At 50.1% G+C, this 19,942-nt stretch overlaps 2 protein-coding genes across 3 annotated transcripts in view; one reads left to right on the plus strand and one right to left on the minus strand.

Annotated features, from left to right (window-relative positions):
- mtmr10 (myotubularin related protein 10) overlaps positions 1 to 19,942 on the plus strand; it is a 902,395-nt gene that overhangs the window by 16,505 nt on the left and 865,948 nt on the right. The window contains exon 15 of one of the 2 annotated variants that reach the window (XR_004410454.1): positions 623 to 2,001. Coding sequence is in view for 1 of the 2 variants with exons in the window: in XM_033015107.1 (XP_032870998.1) it covers positions 623 to 1,213 (591 nt within the window). In the remaining variant the exon portion in view is untranslated. Of the gene's footprint in view, positions 1 to 622; positions 4,034 to 19,942 lie in introns of those variants that run through there. The other variant, XM_033015107.1, reaches the window with a different exon arrangement.
- Positions 5,483 to 19,610, minus strand: fan1 (FANCD2 and FANCI associated nuclease 1). Its single transcript, XM_033015128.1, has 13 exons — positions 19,274 to 19,610; positions 17,257 to 17,397; positions 16,199 to 16,388; positions 12,142 to 12,375; positions 11,187 to 11,318; positions 10,535 to 10,643; positions 10,131 to 10,250; positions 9,751 to 9,915; positions 8,325 to 8,460; positions 8,142 to 8,245; positions 7,430 to 7,624; positions 6,105 to 6,233; positions 5,483 to 5,922 (listed from the first exon to the last, which is right to left on the minus strand). Exons 1-13 carry the CDS (start codon positions 19,608 to 19,610, stop codon positions 5,785 to 5,787), a joined length of 2,130 nt encoding a protein of 709 aa, XP_032871019.1. The 3' UTR covers positions 5,483 to 5,784.

The following is a 19,942-nucleotide window of genomic DNA, read 5'->3' on the forward strand; positions in this document are numbered from 1 at the left end:
CTTAACAAATTGACCTGTGCAAACTTCTGCCTTATGGACCAGTCCTATCCTTCCCCAAAGCTAGTTTTAGTTTAAAAACTAATGGGACTCTGATGGCAAAGTGCTCCCCCATTGCCACTCCAGTCAGTGCTCCACCCCGTTCCCTAAGAGGAGGTTCAGTGTTGTGCTGTCTCGAGTCTGGTCCTCTCTGAGTTTAAAGACACATTTAACAAACTCCACTCCGTTGCATTCTGGGAGACCCAGTCAATGTTTGTTGCTTGAATGTGGCCACTCTGGGAACCTGGGTCTATTGTCAATGACATTCCTGATGAAGACTGAGGCACAAGGAACTGCAGATGCTAGAATCTTTAGCAAAACACAAAGTGCTGGAGGATCTCAGTGGGTCGGGCAGCATTTGTTGAGGGAATGGATAAATTACATTTCCGTCGGGTCTCTTCAGGTTGAAGACAGAGGCACAGTGGTTACTGGGGAGGGGTACAGGTGAGGTGGCAACAAGGTGTCTGGGCCAGTGGTGAAGGGTGAAGGCTGGACATTGTCGGGACGGCTGTGAGTGCGGTGGGCTTTGTGTTGCCATGGTGCAGAGACACAGAGTGACGATTACTTTGTGCTTAATTCCTCTCAGAAGAACTTCTCATCCTGCATCTGCTCCGTATACACGGTGAAGAATGGGCGGCTCAGCAATCAGCCAGACTTCTTCACGCGTAAGAACTCAACGACACAAAGACCAAGCCGTGACCTGGAGCTGAACGAGAGCCTGGATCAGTACGTGGAGCGCTGCTTCAGAGACTGGTTCTCAAAGCCCCTGGACCTGCACGGACTGATCTTGCCGTGCTTGGGTTCCCCCCACACACGGCTCTGGAGACAGTGCTACCTGCGTTGGATACCTGAGGCTCAGATCACCAACGGAGGTTTCATCAGTGCCTTCCACCAGATCTCGCTGCTGGCTGACAACATCGAGACCTTACAGAGCCATCTCCGCCAATACCACCACCCTCTGCTCACTGGTTCCCCACATGTCAACAAGCCTAGGATGTACTTCCGGAACGAGGACTTTGATGAAGCAGGAATGCCCGATTATTTCTCCTCATCCTTCCCCTACTCGCCCATCGGGAATCTCTGCCGACGGAGCATTCTGGGAACGCCACTCGGCAAATTCCTGCTGACCGCTGCCAGGATGTGGCCTTCCACAGAAACTCTGATCAATGAAGACTGAGGTGATGATCCATCAACAGCCAGACCCTGACCTAAACGAGCAGACTGACGTGTAACAAGTGTGCATTAATAATCCTATTAGAAATTTGCACAGATATTTGTAAGAGGAATGAAGGGGAAACCACTCTAAAGACCGACATCAGAGGCGGGGGCTTTGTAAGCATGTGGAGCCTGTCTTTCCTTGAAGCACATTTGCCGCCAAGAGCTGCCAGGATTGCCTCTTTTAAGTCTGACCTCCCTGTAAGAGGCGTGGGTGATGGAGTGGGTCTGACCCCTGGGCCCCAGTGTGATGGGTCAGAGGTTTGCCTGTTGTATGGCAGCAGGAAGTTCCTCAACAGCAGAAGCCTTGCACTGCTTATAATCTCATTGCGTGCCTAAATGCAAGGTGTTCTGCAGCACTAAAACCCCCTCCTTCATTGCCAAGCCTGTCATAGAGTACATACATTCAAATAATTTAAAAAGAAGCTATTCCTGTACAAAGTATTTTTGTAGATTGAAAGATCAGGTTGAATGTGACTGTTGGCAGCCCCAGCTGGAGGTTGTCTCTAGTGGCCTTGAATGCCTAGAGACTGGGGTGATACACAGTAGAGGAATGTACACCTCAGCACTACTGAAGCCAGACGTGCCTCCAGCAGCTCTCTGTAGCTCATTATACAGCACAGTGCTTCTGGCAGATTAATATTAGTTAATGAGACCTGAAATGCACATCAGTGACCACCTCGTATCAGAACCGAAGCACGTGGTCTATTGTTACCACTGTCATACGCACTGACAGTAAAGTCCCTGAAGGTGTGAGTCTACCTGGGGTACAGGCCCTGAAGGGGCTGCCTTCACTCGCACCAAGGAAATAATTTGAAACTTTACTTGAGCAACTTTAAGTGCCTACTCTTGTAATTCTAAAGTGTGACGTGCGATGACTCCATTTTAAACACACTCATCGCAACATTATGAGGTGTTTTTCTGTGTCGCGCTACCATTGCAATGTAACTCTGACCACTCACTTTCCTGTCTCAACACTGGAGCTGGTCAAAGGTCAGAACTTGCACTGCCTGCTTAAACTAGTTTTTCTAAAGGCATCTACTTTTTAAGTTAAGGCTGCCGGCTTCGGCAGGCCCCTGGCTGGGAATAGTCTGTCCAGTTTCAGGTTATTTACACCGGAGTTTCCTTTGCGTTGCCTGTGTGTTGCAGACAGGGCAACTGGTCTGCACTCATTATCCTGAGTGAAGTCAGTACCATGGGACCTAGACGTGAGTGGGAATGTTGTGGAGTTGGGGTGAGAGACTGAGGAAGGATGTGATAATCAGCATGTCTCCAGTGCACCATGAATCCTAAACTCCACGTATTCACACCCAGTCTACCAGCTTGCTGAAAACGCACAAAATGCATTTACATACATGCGTTGTGCCATCAATGCAGAAACGCTGGATGTGAAAAGCTGCTTAGACATAGAGAAAGGAAAGCAACTAATAGGGAAATCTGCTTATTAAATGCAGAATTTGCAAAGCCGGTCGGGGGGGGGGGGGGAGAGGAGGAGTTGACATGGCCTCTGGCACCAATTACTCACCATTAACCAGGCTTTACTCAAAAATGCCACTGATCAGCTCCTACCTGAGTTTGCACTTTATCTTTACTAATCGGGACCATTTTACTGCCTTTAACTCTTGAATAAGCAAGGACAATGTTGGGCTAAGTGTTCATGCCCTGGTGCTTGCGTGCTCCCACCGTGGCTGTGCCGTCTAGTACATTCATGTCTGTTGTGTTTGCTCTGGGATTCCACTGCAAGATTCTCTCATTATAATCACAACTTCCCTCTCTCCAGTACCATTTAAGTAGGTTCAGAAAACTGAAACAAGTACTGGTTTGGGTCAATTGGCAGCTGGAGAGAAGGTGCTGAACTGGGGCTGTCTGTATCTGTAACAGCAGCAAAGTCACCAGAACTGGTGCAGAACTGATCAGTCTCTGAAGGAGACTGGTTTTCTTAGTTATGGATATAGTTTGAGATTTTCCACCACACTATCGTTAGCTCACACTGAGCGTTGTGTCTGTCTGTCTGCAGTTTATGCCAATCTTGTGTCGTGTTCTCTACCAAGGATTTACTTGCAGGCGGTTGACTCATTATTTATGTTGTACGTAAGCATTTGTTATTTAAAGTACATGAAGTGATTGTTTCCCCGTTCTGTAGCAACTGCCTAAGCTTAAAATCTCCAAACTTTTACCCTGGAAAGATCAGCCTGACCAAGAGGATTGGCTCCACCACCACAGCACAAACAAGACCAGTGTGAACCTTTGAATGGGGAATGTTTATAAAGTAATTGCAATGGCTCACGATCAGTTTGTGGTGAAACCCACTTTCTTTGATCCATCATTGCAACTTTTCAAATCTGAAATTGAGTTGTGTAGATACAAGGGAAATATTCATAAATACCTGGACTGCTGCAGAAGCTGAAATGCAACGAGCCCTTGTCTGGACAGTGTCTGACCCTGGTCTAGAGTGTCTGACCCTGGGCTGGACAGTGTCTAGACAGCTGTACGACTGATCAATTTAAACCCTTCTACCGTTTAGATCTTCAATGAACCAGTACATGAAATATTCCTGGTGGATTTTGTCACTTTGTGCCTTTTGTTAGTATGATTATTTCTGTGTTTGGCTATTTATTCAACACCTGCTTTTATTTAATGTCATGTTTTGAAGGTGATTCTGAGAGTGGATGAGGAAGAGGTGGGTTCACCTTGCCTGTGTTGCCTTGTATGTATCTAGGTTCCATTGCGTTTATCAATTGATCCAGAGTGCCTTAAGCAATAAATATATTGGCAAGTGTTTCTTACTCGAGTCCATTTACTTATTGAGCCTTTTATAGAATAACATACGTCACAGACTTGTGGGAGCTGATGGTTTTGTATTTAATTACTCCGTTACATCTATCCCAGGTGAGGAAGGTGATTGTGAACTTGGGGACAGATAAAGCTGCAACAGGACCCTCAGCTACCTGGCTGAAGGGCCGTCTGGTCTGGCTGTGGGCAGTTGGTGTTCAAGTCTGTCTGACCCGCTGAGTTACTCCAGCTTTTTGTCTTTACGGTTTAAACCAGCATCTGTAGTTCCTTCCAACATGTTCAGGTAAGTCAGTGTGTCGACCTGCCAGATGTGGGCTGTTGTGACAGATGTGGGCACAGTCAACAGTTGATGTCTATTGCACTAGAATATCCCACCAATATACACTCATTTGTTTGGAGATTACTTGCCAAGAGAGGAGCAAAAAGGTAAGATTTTATTATTGTATTGATGTTAGTGGTTTAGTCCTACTGACATGGGTATCCCTCGTTCTGAAGCCCTCCCTCCGGGCTCAGAAGCGGTGGAAGACGCTCAACCGCCTGAGAACAGGAACAGGGCGATCAAAAGCTGCCATGGCCAGATGGGGCTATGAAACTGGCCAAACCACCTGTGAATGTGGAGAAGAGGACCATACAATGCAGCACTGCCTTGTCTGCCCCCTACTACCCAACCAGTGCAGCTCAAAGGATCTTGCAGTGTTCAACAAAAACGCAATGGACTGTGTAAAGGAATGGGAAACTGTCATATAGTCAACCAGCTTCAAAGACACGAAAAGAAGAAGAAGTGGTTTAATAGTTTGGTTTCTCAAAGGCATTATCTATATATATAACGGAAAGTGTCATCTTGTCATGTGTATGTATGTATGTATGTTCCTGAAATACAGCCAAAACGGTACACGATAGCGCAACAATTTTAGGAGCGCCTTACTCACCATTTGCCTGGGCTGTGCAGTAGCAAGTTTCGTTCGATTTTACAAAGTAATTCCCTTTATAAACTTTAATTTATTATGACCTAGAGCAATTCACCCTTCCTGTTCAGACACCAGAGAGGCAGTGTCCTAACCTGGAGTCTCTCTTGTCTGACCCACCCACCCATTCATGACAGAATCTCTTCCCCTCTGGGCAGTTGTTGCCATCTCCCCCATTGTATACTCGTTAGCGAAGGGAACCTCACTCTGACTGCCGCCCCTCCACCTCCCTCAGCCTATTTGAACGCTACAAAATCAGCACTTGCAGTTTGATCGATTTGGACCTTTCTAAAAGAGATGGATTCAAGGTTGATCAGAACGAGTCATTGTCCAGTTTTGCCAGGAGCAGTAACTAACATCAAGGGGCAGCAGGTGGTCAGAGCCTGGCATGGGAGGGTGAAGCTGTGCTGCAGAGTTGGTGTAAGAGCAATGTGACAAAGCAAAGGAATTAAAGATGTCAGCTGTTTAAAGCCTTTGGTGTTCATTTTTATTTAGTGTTTAAAAACTTCAGTGCGTACTACATGCGCCTCCATGACCACACTGTGCCACAGGACTGACTTGGTAACCGTGACATTCTGCACCAATCTGTCACCTTGCAGCCGTGAGGATGTCTCTGATCTCCTCACGTGACCTCGTCTAGTCATGGCCTCACTGTACAACTCAGTACTTGTCTCCGTGTCAGCTCTAGAGGATTTGTCAAATGTTGTTCAGATGATTTATTGCAAGTTGGAGCTGGTGGAGGGCGAGGGCAGGAGTTTGCAGACCTGCACTGGCTTCAACTGAGCTGCAGGCTGCGTGCTCCCACCACACTCACATGGCAAACCTCGACGGCAGCCCCCAGTTTCTGCAGCCGATGCAGCCAGACCCTCTGCTTGTGCGACAACTGGTCACTCGGGCCTTTCACTTCCACCAACTGGGAGACACAAGAGAAAATAAAAATTTGGGTTAGAAGCATTTTAGAGGCAGGAAGTCACTCCAGACTGCCATTCATTTCACAATGCCTTACTGAAGTGCTGTAAACTGGAGATTCCCTCCTCACCCCTCTCTCCCTCTTCCCCCTCCCCCGCTCATCCCCCCTCCCCCTCTCCCCCTCACCTTGTACTGCAGCCTCTCGCTGCTCCACACCACTAGGTCGGGTAGGCCTCCACGGCCCTGCCTTGGGTCCTCCGCCAGGATCCTACACACGCCACTCAGGAACAGACCACCCAGGCAGCTCACCAGGCTCTGAAACATCCCACAAATATGTCACAGCACGAATAAATGGAGTGAGCCCACAATCTGTCCCTACATCAGCATCAGGACAGGGTGCAAGCTAACCCTCACCAATGGGACAATGTAGTCAAACGCAGCTCCCTGCAGCAATCACTACTTGCCACAGTCGGGCACCATCACGTCCTTGCTGGCTTTGCCACCGACATTCACAAAGACAGGCTTTGGAGTGTTTGAGTTCCCCATCTCTGTCAGTCTGACCTGCAATCAGACTGGTCCATCCACTCCACACTGCCATCCAGTGGGCAATGTTGGAACTGTAGCTTCATTGTTCAGTCTGCAATAAGAACAGGTTCCTCCACTCACCATCTTTGACCTGCTTGGCGAACAACCCATTCCTCCCGTCTCACCTTAGAGCTGAAATCCCATGAACCATTACTGGGAAATCTTCACCCACCTTCATATCCTACGGGTACGTGACAAGACATGGAGATTGAGCTGTCACCCACTTTGTGTTCCATGCCTGTTTGGGAACAGCAGACTCCTCTCTGCTTCACCCACGACCCCAGTCCTGCAAACTTCACCACTCTACCACTGCGCGTCACTCTTTCTGTCTATCGCTTCCTCACTGCCACATGTTCAAGCTTGTATTAATCAGATTTGTAAACTTTATCTTGAACTCCCGTGATCATATTGAATGGCGGTGCAGGCTCGAAGGGCCGAATGGCCTACTCCTGCACCTATTTTCTATGTAAGGGTAACCGTGGTGACCCCATTGCTGACCCTTTGGCACTGGCTGGACATCACCACGGTCTGGGCCGGCCGGGGCACTGGCTGGACATCACCACGGTCTGGGCCAGGGCACTGTCACTCACTGCTCTCTCCCCTTAAACCAACTTCCTATCCATGCTCCCACTAGTCTTTCCATTTGACATCTAGCAATCCATTTTGTTAACAGCATCTTCTCTAATGTCTCAATAAGAATTTGTTATTAAACATGATTTCCCTCCAATAAAAGTCCAATAAATAGTGCTCAGATTTTCCAAAGCCCCTGTTTCCCAGCTGATGTGACTATAATCGATACAGTACGTGTGAGAGGAATCTACTGTACAACCTACACTACGATTCTGGCTCTAGAACAATAAGACAAGGAAGTGGAGTGTTGATGTAAACAGTGTGTGTGGTTCTGGATTGGATTAGAAGCCACCTACCTGGGCCTGCTGAATGGAACGGAAGATCTCCCAGTTCACCAAAGCAGTCGCTGTGTCTTTGTGAGTGTTCCACACGTCAGCCATGAGTGCGTGGAGAGTGTCTGTGGAGGCTTCTTGCAGGAGCCGGAGCCTCGATTCAATGGGCTCTGTCCGGTTCCGGTAAAAACAGTCTGTGTACAGATCCAAAGGACAGGTCTGGGGCACAAACACAGATACAAGTCAACTAGACAAGCTCAGCTGTACCCGGCCCTGCTGTAGAACCGTTGGCTAAATCTCTCAGCAGGGAAGTTGAGGAACCAAGACCCAGTTTCCTGTTACTCTGGCTGCTGAATAATGAGAGAAACAAGGGACTGCAGATGCTGGTTTACACAGATACAGAGTGCTGGAGTAACTCAGCAGATCAGGCAGCATCTCTGGAGAACATGTCTCAAGAAGGGTCCCAACCTGAAACATCACCTATCCATGTTCTCGAGATATTGCCTGACCCGCTGGTTTACTCTAGCACTTCGAGAGTTTGGTGCAGCCTGTTCCCTAAACCTGGAATTTTAAGTAATTACCCAATTTGCTTTCAAAAGTTATATAAATACTGAATCCTGAAGAAAAATTTGGATCTACTTTAGTTTGCATTGGACCACAGCACAGGTCCTGCTAACCGAGTGTCTGTTACACGCGTGTGTTACGCCATGGTGTCACTCAGAACGACAGCCCGTACCTGAAACGGATTCCGGAAAACATCTGGTATTCCCGGCAGGAAGATGATCTCCCAGAAGAGAAGTCCGAATAGTGTTAGGAACGTGGCCCCTTCCCCATGTATCCCTGTGTAGAGAGAGTGACAGATTACTGCAGACTGCTGACATCTCCCCAACTATACCAGCAGCATTGTTGCGGCCATTACCTTGATCAAAGTCCAGCTGGCGGTAGTGAGCCAGAGACAGCACCTCCACCGAACAGATCACCGCGGAGCCAGGCTCTTCCTCCAGCAGGAACCGGGCAGTGCCCATTCCCGGGCAGGGTCTGCCCTTTATCGTCACCTGCAAAGAACAAAGGTGAAATTCAGAACGGCCTCAGAATCTCTGCCAAATGGCCAGTGGCGACTGCTGTCAGTGCAACACAGGGAGGGAGAGTGGCTACAATCTGGAGCAGGCCAGAGGCCAAGTCTAGGCACCTGAACAGTGTGTTTCCTCCTGAACCAGGTAGTCGCACCTGATTAGGAGAGGAGAGCACTGAGGGATGGAGTTATACAGCAAAGCAACAGAGCGTCCCACCTGTCTGTGTCCTTCTGAACCTGCCCTATCCATGTACTTGTCCTTTCCATGTACCTGTCCAAACATCTGTGAACACATATCTGCCTCTACCACTTCCTCTGGCACTCGTTCCATTTACCCACCACCCTCTTGTGAAAAAAGTTGCCCCTTAGATGCCTTTAAATCTTTCCCCTCTCACCTTAAACTTATGCCCTCTAGTTTTAGACTTCCCTACCCCAGGGAAAAGACTGAGTATCTCTGACTCTCATGTTATTAACCTGAATAAGGTCACCTTTGCTTCGAGGAAAACTATCCCAGCCTCTCCAGACGCTCTTTACATCTCAGCTATCCTCTCGGAACAGTCTTGTCTTCCCCCTCTCTGGTTCAATCACCTCCTTCCTGTAGCAATGCCGACCAGAACTGCACACAATGCAGCAGGTGTGGTCTCACCAACACCTTGTAACATGATGTCCACTCATGTTGCCTAATGACGTATCTGAATGAGTGACGGACTGACCCCACTGACCACTACCACACGCAGGTCAATTGGGCTGTGGACCGAACACTGACCGATAACAATAAATGGCAGAAATTCTCAGCCAGGCCGGCCTGTCATGGCTCGAGCTTTGGAGACAAAAGAGTGATGAAAACATACAGCGTCTTCTGTTCAAAGCCTCCACATCCTTCCTGTAATCAGGCAACCAGAACTGCACAATAGTTTAGTTTATTGTCACGTGTAGAGGTACAGTGAAAACCTTTTGTTGCTTGCTGTCCAGTGAAAGAAAAACCTGTACATGATTACAATGACAGTGTGCAGATAAATAAAGATGTAAGAGTGGAGCGATTGTAATGTTTGATGCATCTCCTCATCTGGGACCAGCAGGCAGAGTTGCCATCCTCTAGTGCCAATGCTCCAAATGTGGCCTCACCAAGGTCTTATAGAGTAGAGCAGCAACATGACTTCCAGACCTATACTCATCACCTGGATCAATGATGGCAAGCAGGCCCACCCTCTCTCTTGCCCCAGGGGCCACAGTCTTGCCCAGGGGCCACTAGGTCGTGCCCCTCACTACTCACATGTGGCACATCTTCCACGTGTATGACGGGCAGCTCCTGGAGGAGGTGGTGCCACTGCCTGCAGCTCGGGGAGTCGTGCATGCGTTGTGCCCGTTGCTGCAGTGCCAGTCGGTGTCCCGCACGCACCCGTATATCAGCCAGCGCTGTCCTTACGCACGCCACTGCCTGCAGCAAAGTCACAAACGCTGGGTCAATGGCAGCAGAACAATGATAGAGACAAGCTGTGTGTGAATCACCGCCTTCCCGGTGAAGCTGGACCCAGCCGGGCGGTGTGGGTTAGTGTGGATGTGGCCACACCAGGTGTCCGTCGGCACAACATGTAAACACGGCACCGTTACTGGGGTTAGAGGTTATGAGGTTACCGGGGTTGCTGCAGTTACCTGCTCCGGCTGTCTCAGATGTTGCTGCAGGTTGAGTGACAGCCGGTCCCACCAGTGGCCACGGTTCTCTGGGCAGAAGTCGCTCTGGTCCAGGAGGTTCCTCAACTCCACCACCGCCTCCTGGCAACAACAAGGGCATTGGACAGCGGCACTGAGCTCAGTACAACACAGCCCCTCCTTCCCTCTCCCCCCCCACTATGCTAATCACCTTGCCCATCTACACTAATCCCAGCAGCCCCCACAAGCTCTGTACCCTCTGCCTTTCCAGAAGCATCAAGCATGGTGCCACCCCCCCTGTGCCACCGCCCGCTGGCAGCGAGTTCTCCGTAAACCAACAAAGGCAACCTTGACCCCAGTCCTGCCCCCATCCCTCCCCAGGCCGCGGTGTTCAGCACCATCCTCACCGTGTACATGTGCAGCCGCTGTAGAACCTCCACCCCTCTGCAGCGGACAGTGGTGTAGACCCAGCCGGCGGTGAAGCATCGCAGGTAAACCGGCAGCTGCCGCCACAACCTGCAATCACCGCACGGTTCAGCCGTCACGGCGGGGTGAGTCACCGCTCGGTAGTTTGAGCACGTCCCAGAACGCAGGGTCAAACCTACCACTCTCCACCCTTACCCCCTCCTCCCCTCCCGCCCACGTGTCCCCACCCTTATCCCCCCCTCCCCTCCCCCTTCAGCCCACGTGTCCCCACCCCAGTCGGCCCATGCAAAGGCATCGTTTCCCTGAAACGTTTAACAGGAAGTTGGTCACCTATCCAATCCCTTTACTCTCTCTTCGAGACTGAGAACTTTGATTTAGTCAAGTTTCAACAATTAATCAATGTATGAAAGTGAGGTGTGTTAGTTGGAACTGTTTCTCAAACCCCCACCATAACAAACTAATGTTTCCCTTCCCTCGAATGCATGTGGCCACATTAGTGGCTTTGCAAGGTGCTTCTACAGAGCCTGTAGGTAGTTGCTGGGCAGGGGAGGCTGGAGAGCTTAGAGCGGTGTTGCCACTGCCAGAGCAGGCTAGCTACAGGGATATAGGGCGTGAATGTGGAGCCGTCCTTACCAGAGGTTACTGCTGTTGTCCAGGTGACTCCACGTCTCCTTGGCCCTTTGATAAATCTGCAGAGCAACTTCCCAATCCTTGGCGGCCATTGCTGCTCCCAGCTCAGCCAGCGTGTGACAGGCTGCTTCATACCTGCAACACAACGCATCCTTCTCAATCATAGAAACAGGCTATTCAGCCCCTCATTTAACAGCTGTAACTAGTCTGCCCCCTGCCCCTGACAGCAATGCTGTTGAAACCTCAGGGGCCGGTGCTCACACATGTCTCAGTGATAACTAACTGTAACGCCACCTGAGCTTCTGTGTTTATCAAATCCAACATCACTACAATTCTCTAATCTGTCAAACCATTGTAAATCTTTGCAGTGAACAGCAGAATTCTCCAGTTTTGTACTTCATGTCTTGCATAATAAAGGAAGCACCCAGTGAGTCTCTGTAACCACCTTTGCCACCGTGATGCTCATGATCTGTGAATGTACACCCCAACATTGCCGTTCTTTATACCAGTCCCCTCTCTTGCACCTGCCCCAATGCATTTTCTACCAGTGAAAGATTTGGATATGTTTAGGAAGAGATTTAACAAAATACGCAGCTCACACTTCAGAAGTGAGAATTAAGCAAGTAATATAACGATTGCTAGAGGCTCCACCAACAATAGATCCAATAATCAGTCCATATATTCAGTTACATATCAGCTATGCCCTAAATCATGATGATCCCTGGGTCAGTGCCTGCACAGGCAGAGTTCCTGGACCGGACCACCTGGAGTTCTTCTGTGAACTCGTGACTGGATGTAAGTGGCCTCACACTGGATGTTCCCACACTGGATGTTCCCACACTGGATGCAGGTGTTCCCACACAGGATGTTCCCACACTGGATGTTCCCACACTGGGTGTTCCCACACTGGGTGTTCCCACACTGGATGTTCCCACATTGGGTGCAGGTGTTCCTTTACCTGAGTAAGTCCTCTCTGTTCTGGAAGATCTTGGCCTCCCTGTGGATGGTGTAATGTGGGAAGGTGAGCCGGCCCATGTTGACCATCAGTAGTGTAGACAACTGGTTCTGACCGGCGCAGGCCGCATCCTCCTCGTCCATCGGCTCCGTCAGGGAGTAGAGCAACAGCACTCGTGAGAAGACGGCGCGGGCAGCTATGGATATGCGCACACAGGGCCCAACCATCTCCTTCATCCTGACAACACAAGGCCCAGAAAACACAATGACCACAATGCCACCACCCCCAGCCCCTCCCTCTACTCTCCATACAGCCCTCTCTGCACCCTGTGCCAGCCCCTACCTTGCCCACGAGCCCAGGCCACCAACCAGCTGAAGAGCCAGGTTACGGTGCAGTGACTGATGCCTGACCACGGCTGGCACCAGGCCGGCACTGCCCGTCTGTGCCGGGACAACACCGAGTAAACCACAAGAACTGGTCGGGGAGCACCGCGCCTGGCCTGGCAGCACTAAGGGGCAGAAAACGCTGGTGGGTGTTGTGTACAGGCCACCTAACAGTAGTAGTGAAGTTGGAGATGGTATCAAACAGGAAATTAGAAATGCGTGCGACAAAGGCAAAACCGTTATAATGGGTGACTTCAATCTACATATAGATTGGGTGAATCAAATTGGCAGGGGTGCTGAGGAAGAGGATTTTTTGGAATGTATGCGGGATAGTTATCTAAATCAACATGTAGAGGAACCAACGAGAGAGCAGGCTATTTTAGACTGGGTATTGAGTAATGAGGAAGTGTTAGTTAGCAGTCTTGTTGTACGTGCCCCCTTGGGCAAGAGTGACCATAATATGGTTGAGTTCTTCATTAGGATGGAGAGTGACATTGTTAATTCAGAAACAATGGTTCTGAACTTAAAGAAAGGTAACTTTGAGGGTATGAGACGTGAATTGGCCAAGATTGACTGGCAATTAATTCTAAAAGGGTTGACGGTGGATATGCAATGGAAGACATTTAAAGACTGCATGGATGAACTACAAAAATTGTTCATCCCAGTTTGGCAAAAGAATAAATCAGGGAAGGTAGTGCATCCGTGGATAACAAGGGAAATCAGGGATAGTATCAAAGCGAAGGATGATGCGTACAAATTAGCCAGAAAAAGCAGCATACCGGAGGACTGGGAGAAATTCAGAGACCAGCAGAGGAGGACAAAGGGCTTAATTAGGAAAGGAAAAATAGATTATGAAAGAAAACTGGCAGGGAACATAAAAACTGACTGCAAAAGTTTTTATAGATATGTGAAAAGAAAGAGATTAGTTAAAACAAATGTAGGTCCCTTGCAGTCAGAAACGGGTGAGTTGATCATGGGGAACAAGGATATGGCGGACCAATTGAATAACTACTTTGGTTCCGTCTTCACTAAGGAAGACATAAATAATCTGCCGGAAATAGCAGGGGTCAAAGGAGTTGGAGGAATTGAGTGAAATCCAGGTTAGCCGGGAAGTGGTGTTGGGTAAATTAAATGGATTAAAGGCCAATAAATCCCCAGGGCCAGATAGGCTGCATCCCAGAGTACTTAAGGAAGTAGCTCCAGAAATAGTGGATGCATTAGTAATAATCTTTCAAAACTCTTTAGATTCTGAAGTAGTTCCTGAGGATTGGCGGGTAGCAAACGTAACCCCACTTTTTAAGAAGGGAGGGAGAGAGAAAACGGGGAATTACAGACCAGGTAGTGGGGAAACTGCTAGAGTCAGTTATTAAAGATGGGATAGCAGCACATTTGGAAAGTGGTGAAATCATTGGACAAAGTCAGCATGGATTTACAAAAGGTAAATCATGTCTGACGAATCTTATAGAATTTTTCGAGGATGTAACTAGTAGCGTGGATAGGGGAGAACCAGTGGATGTGGTGTATCTGGACTTCCAGAAGGCTTTCGACAAGGTCCCACATAAGAGATTAGTTTACAAACTTAAAGCACACGGCATTGGGGGTTCAGTATTGATGTGGATAGAGAACTGGCTGGCAAACAGAAAGCAAAGAGTAGGAGTAAACGGGTCCTTTTCACAATGGCAGGCAGTGACTAGTGGGGTACCGCAAGGCTCAGTGCTGGGACCCCAGCTATTTACAATATATATTAATGATCTGGATGAGGGAATTGAAGGCAATATCTCCAAGTTTGCGGATGACACTAAGCTGGGGGGCAGTGTTAGCTGTGAGGAGGATGCTAGGAGACTGCAAGGTGACTTGGATAGGCTGGGTGAGTGGGAAAATGTTTGGCAGATGCAGTATAATGTGGATAAATGTGAGGTTATCCATTTTGGTGGCAAAAACAGGAAAGCAGACTATTATCTAAATGGTGGCCGACTAGGAAAAGGGGAGATGCAGCGAGACCTGGGTGTCATGGTACACCAGTCATTGAAAGTGGGCATGCAGGTGCAGCAGGCAGTGAAGAAAGCGAATGGTATGTTAGCTTTCATAGCAAAAGGATTTGAGTATAGGAGCAGGGAGGCTCTACTGCAGTTGTACAGGGTCTTGGTGAGAACACACCTGGAGTATTGCGTACAGTTTTGGTCTCCAAATCTGAGGAAAGACATTATTGCCATAGAGGGAGTGCAGAGAAGGTTCACCAGACTAATTCCTGGGATGTCAGGACTGTCTTATGAAGAAAGACTGGATAGACTTGGTTTATACTCTCTAGAATTTAGGAGATTGAGAGGGGATCTTATAGAAACTTACAAAATTCTTAAGGGGTTGGACAGGCTAGATGCAGGAAGATTGCTCCCGATGTTGGGGAAGTCCAGGACAAGGGGTCACAGCTTAAGGATAAGGGGGAAATCCTTTAAAACCGAGATGAGAAGAACTTTTTTCACACAGAGAGTGGTGAATCTCTGGAACTCCCTGCCACAGAGGGTAGTCGAGGCCAGTTCATTGGCTATATTTAAGAGGGAGTTAGATGTGGCCCTTGTGGCTAAGGGGATCAGAGGGTATGGAGAGAAGGCAGGTACGGGATACTGAGTTGGATGATCAGCCATGATCATATTGAATGGCGGTGCAGGCTCGAAGGGCCGAATGGCCTACTCCTGCACCTAATTTCTATGTTTCTATGTTTCTATGTTTCTATCCCTGACTGGATAGCAGACGGCAGAACCAGCAACCACCCCACAGGCTGCTGGTGAACAACAAATGCTGCAGCTTCCACCCCTGAAGTACCATGGGGACCAGTGCTGACACAATGCAGACAGCAACGCTCACAGCAATGCCGACCCCAGTAACACTGACCCCAGTAACGCCAACCTCAGTAACACTGACCCCAGCAACACTGACCCCAGTAACACTGACCCCAGTAACGCAGACCCCAGTAACACTGACCCCAGTAACACTGACCCCAGTAAAGCACTGACCCCAGTAACACTGACCCCAGTAACACTGACCCCAGTAACACTGACCCCCAGCAACACTGACCCCCAGTAACACTGACCCCAGTAACGCCAACCCCAGTAACGCACTGACCCCAGCAACACTGACCCCCAGCAACACTGACCCCCAGTAACGCCAACCCCAGTAACGCACTGACCCCAGCAACACTGACCCCAGCAACACTGACCCCCAGCAACACTGACCCCCAGCAACACTGACCCCCAGTAACGCACTGACCCCAGCAACACTGACCCCAGCAACACTGACCCCAGCAACACTGACCCCCAGCAACACTGACCCCCAGTAACACTGACCCCAGCAACACTGACCCCCAGTAACACTGACCCCAGCAACACTGACCCCAGTAACGCACTGACCCCCAGCAACACTGACCCCCAGCAACACTGACCCCCAGTAACTAACACACAACACACACACCCCCAGCCTAACACAAGAGGCGGCACTGCGGCGCAGCGGATAGAGCTGCTGCTTCTCAGCGCCAGAGACCCAGGTTCCACCCTGATCTCAGGTGCTGTCTGTGTGGAGTTTGCACATTCCCCTGTGACTTCCGTGGGTTTCCTCCGGGTGCTCTTGTTCCCGGCACCAGCTCCCCTCCCCCCAGTACCCAGTGCCTGCGTGCGTGGTAGCACCTGGTCAGAATGGCAGACCCAGGACTACGATTCACGCTGAAGATCGACTGCTGCTTGGCCAAGCTCAGCAATGACCCAATCATCTCCAACCTCTGACCCTGGGCCCGCAAATGGAAGTGTCTGGTCAGCAGTTTGAGTTCAGAAGCCGTCAGCAGGGCCAGGCCGTTGGAAACATCGTGTAGTTCAGCCTCTGGGGGGGGGGAGGGAAAGGACACAGTCAGAGACAGCGAGGTTAAGCGGTCCCAGGCTGACCACGGTCAGGGCCGTAACCCGGAGCCCCGAGAACAAGCCCCGAGCCCTTTAGAGGGATGGGCTGTGGAGCAAATACTTAGTTACAAATTCACCAAATTATTTTTAAAGGTGATAGAGACAGAGAAGATGATGCCAGAGGCCAGGGCACTGCATTGAGTGGAGTCATAGATAACAAAAGCCTTTCACTGTACCTCAGCATAAAGGAGAGGGAGTGGTGTAACAGAAGCAGGAGGTGACCTGTGGATAGAGCAGGGTGATGGGGAGGTGAACCCTGCTGGGACAGTAAGTGGGAACAATGCTGCCAGTGTGGGCATCTAAGAAAGGTGATAATGGAACCACTAGGGAATGGGGTGGAAGCTGAACCAAATGGGGGCTGTGGGAGAAATGTGTGTGTGGATGGGATCAGGAGAGGGGGGGGGGGGGGGGGGGGGGGCAATGAAAACGGGACAAGAGGGGGTTGGCAATGGAGGAGTGAAAGGGCTGCAGGGATGGTGGAGGAGTGGGGGAAGGTTCATAATGTTCATACACACAACCCAGGCAGAATATGAGATGTTTGTCTAGTTAGCATTGGGCTTCACTGGCCGTGGAGAAGGCTGAGGTCATTGTGGGGACAGGGAGTTGTAACCAGGAGCTGGGGTGGTCATTATGGTCACAGGCCCCCTTTACCCCCCCTCTGTCCACCCGTCTCACCCTCTCCTCTTTATACCACCGATTCCCCTTCTTCACTCTGTCCTGATGCAGGGTTTCAACCTGAAATGTCGACCATTCCGTTACCTCCAGCAGTACTGTACTCAAGGGGTCCATACCTGTCTGAACCAGGCCAGCCAGGGCCAGCTCATCGATGACTGGCATCAGATCCAGGCACACCTCAGCATAATCCAGTCTGTTCACCTTCAGCCAATTCAGCTTCCGTTGGAAAAGCCTGACGTAGAGTTTCTGAGCAGCAGCTGAGGACACAAGAGAGCACACAGTGTGGTGGACTAGACTCAGACCAGTCAAGGAGTCCTGGATGTACAGTTCCTGGAGGAACTGAACAAATACAACACTGACACAGCAAAAACTCGCAGAAATATCCAAGAACCAGAGAGTCCATTCAAACGAGGAAATAAAATGATTACGTAATAATGAAGATAAAGTGAATGAAGCTGAAAACTTATAACTCCGCCGGTTCTGACAATCTGTACACAACATTTTGAAGCAGTGGCTGCAGAGAGGGGATGCTGTGGTTAAAATCTCCCACGATCCCATACACTGCGAATGATTGCTGTAGACTGGAGGGTAGGAAACTTGACAGTGGAGGGAGGAACCAGTGAACTGTGAGCTTGGTCTCAGTGGGAGAGAATAATGATCAAAGCCACAATAAAGGACATTTGAACACTTCAAAAATAATTATACAGCCAATTTATGCTCTATTCACTGTGGATTTATAAATAGGAAATCAATTTGGATTTGTTTGAGAAGTCTTTTGCACAGATTAGGGCAAAGGAACCAGAGGACATAGGGTTAAGGTGAGGGGGGAAAAATGTAATGGAACCTGAGGGGTAACTGTTTTTACATATCGGGTGGTGGGTCTATGGAACGAACTGCCGGAGGAGGTTGTTGAGGCAGGTACTATCATAACATTTAAAAGACATAGTACATGCATGGGATAGGTTTAGTGGGTTATGGGCCAAACACGGACAGGTGGTATTTGTGTAGATGGGGCCTGTTGGTCAGCTTGGGCAAGTTGGGCCGAAGGACTTGCTTCCACACCGTAGGATTCTATGATTCTAATTCAAAACATCGCTTGGCCATTCTCTCCACAGATGTTGCCTGACCCATTGAGTTCCTCCAGCACATTTGCTTAAAATTCCAGCACCTGCAGTTCCTTGTGTCTCCTGTATATGTTTACGTTTAAGGGGTCTGGTTATCTAACACAAGTCACTGTGATGTAACAAGCTGTTAAGAAAGGCAAACATAATAGTCTTCAATGTGCGAGGAATTTAGTACAATGATATTCTAGGACAGTTATACAGGATCTTGGTGAGACCACATCTTCAGTGCTTGGTTCAATTTTGGATCCTTACATAAGGATATAATTGCCATAAAATGCAGCAGATTCAGCAGACTGATGCAGAGCTACCGCACTAGACAGAGAGTAGGCTAGCATTCTAGTTTAGAAAAATGAGAGGTGACCTCGTTGGAAATGTACACATTTTATTACTGTATATTTAGGGAATTTTTTTTCCCTTTCTAAGAGTGTAGAATAAGGGATTATAATGTGAAAATAACTGGTAGGCCATTTGTGTCTGAAGTGAGGAGACATTTCTTCATCTTTGGTTTAGAATAAAAATCAGATTTCTAGATATCAAAGACATGCGAGGATAATGCAGGGTGATTGATGAAGGGGACTTAAACTGAATTTATAATCCTGTGTCCTATGACAGGGCAGCATATAATCTGTGTTGAAGAATATTAGCTACTGTTTGTCCAATTTGATAAACGGAAACCAATTCTGTGTCCACCCTTTAATGAAACAATGTCGATGTTTTAAGAGCAAGGAGGTCCTACTGCAGTTGTACAGGGCCCTGGTGAGACTACACCTGGAGTATTGTGTGCAATTTTGGTCTCCTAATTTGAGGGTTAGGGGGGGGTGGGGGTGTGAGGGGGGGGTGTGAGGGGGGGGTGGGGGTGTGAGGGGGGGGTGGGGGTGTGAGGGGGGGGTGGTGGGGTGTGAGGGGGGGGTGTGGGTGTTGGGGAACCAGCCAGTGTTGGGGGGTTGGGGGGGGGGGGGGGGAATCACATGGCCGGGCAGCATCTGGGGGCAACATTGGCCTCATTTACCCGAGAGCCGCCCGAAGGCGCCGATCCAGCGGCCGTCATCCTCGTTCAACAGCTCGGCGTCCGGGCTCCGCAGCACCGCGGCCACGACCCGCTGGAAGTTCCCCAGGTAGTAGGGAGGGCAGGCGGCGTCCGCATCACCCGAGCCCGAGGCCCCAGGGGGCGCTCCCTCCTCCCCCTCCCCCTCCCCCCCACCCAGGGGGCGCTCCCTCTTCCCGCGATGTCGCCGCGACAACTTGTTCAGGCGGCCGGGAGCCGGCGCCGCGTCACGTGGGGACAACGGGGCCCGGGTGGGTGACGTCACCGCGACCCGCGGCCGCTTCAGCTTCGGCGGCGACATCGACAGCGCTGCCCCCGTCTACCCCTCCCCCACCCCCTCTACCCCTCCCCCACCCCCTCTACCCCTCCCCCAGTGCCCAGTCCCGCCCCCTCCCCCTCCCCCACCCAGTGCCCAGTCCCGCCCCCTCTACCCCTCCCCCCTCCCAGTGAAATCCCCCACCCAGTGCCCAGTCCCGCCCCCCTCTACCCCTCCCCCTCCCCCACCCAGTGCCAGTCCCGCCCCCTCCCCCCACCCAGTGCCCAGTCCCGCCCACCTCCCCTCCCCCACCCAGTCCCGCCCCTCCCCCACCAAGTGCCCAGTCCCGCCCCTCCCCCACCCAGTGCCCAGTCCCG

Source organism: Amblyraja radiata, chromosome X, assembly GCF_010909765.2.
Source record: "Amblyraja radiata isolate CabotCenter1 chromosome X, sAmbRad1.1.pri, whole genome shotgun sequence".
Lineage (NCBI taxonomy): Eukaryota > Metazoa > Chordata > Chondrichthyes > Rajiformes > Rajidae > Amblyraja > Amblyraja radiata.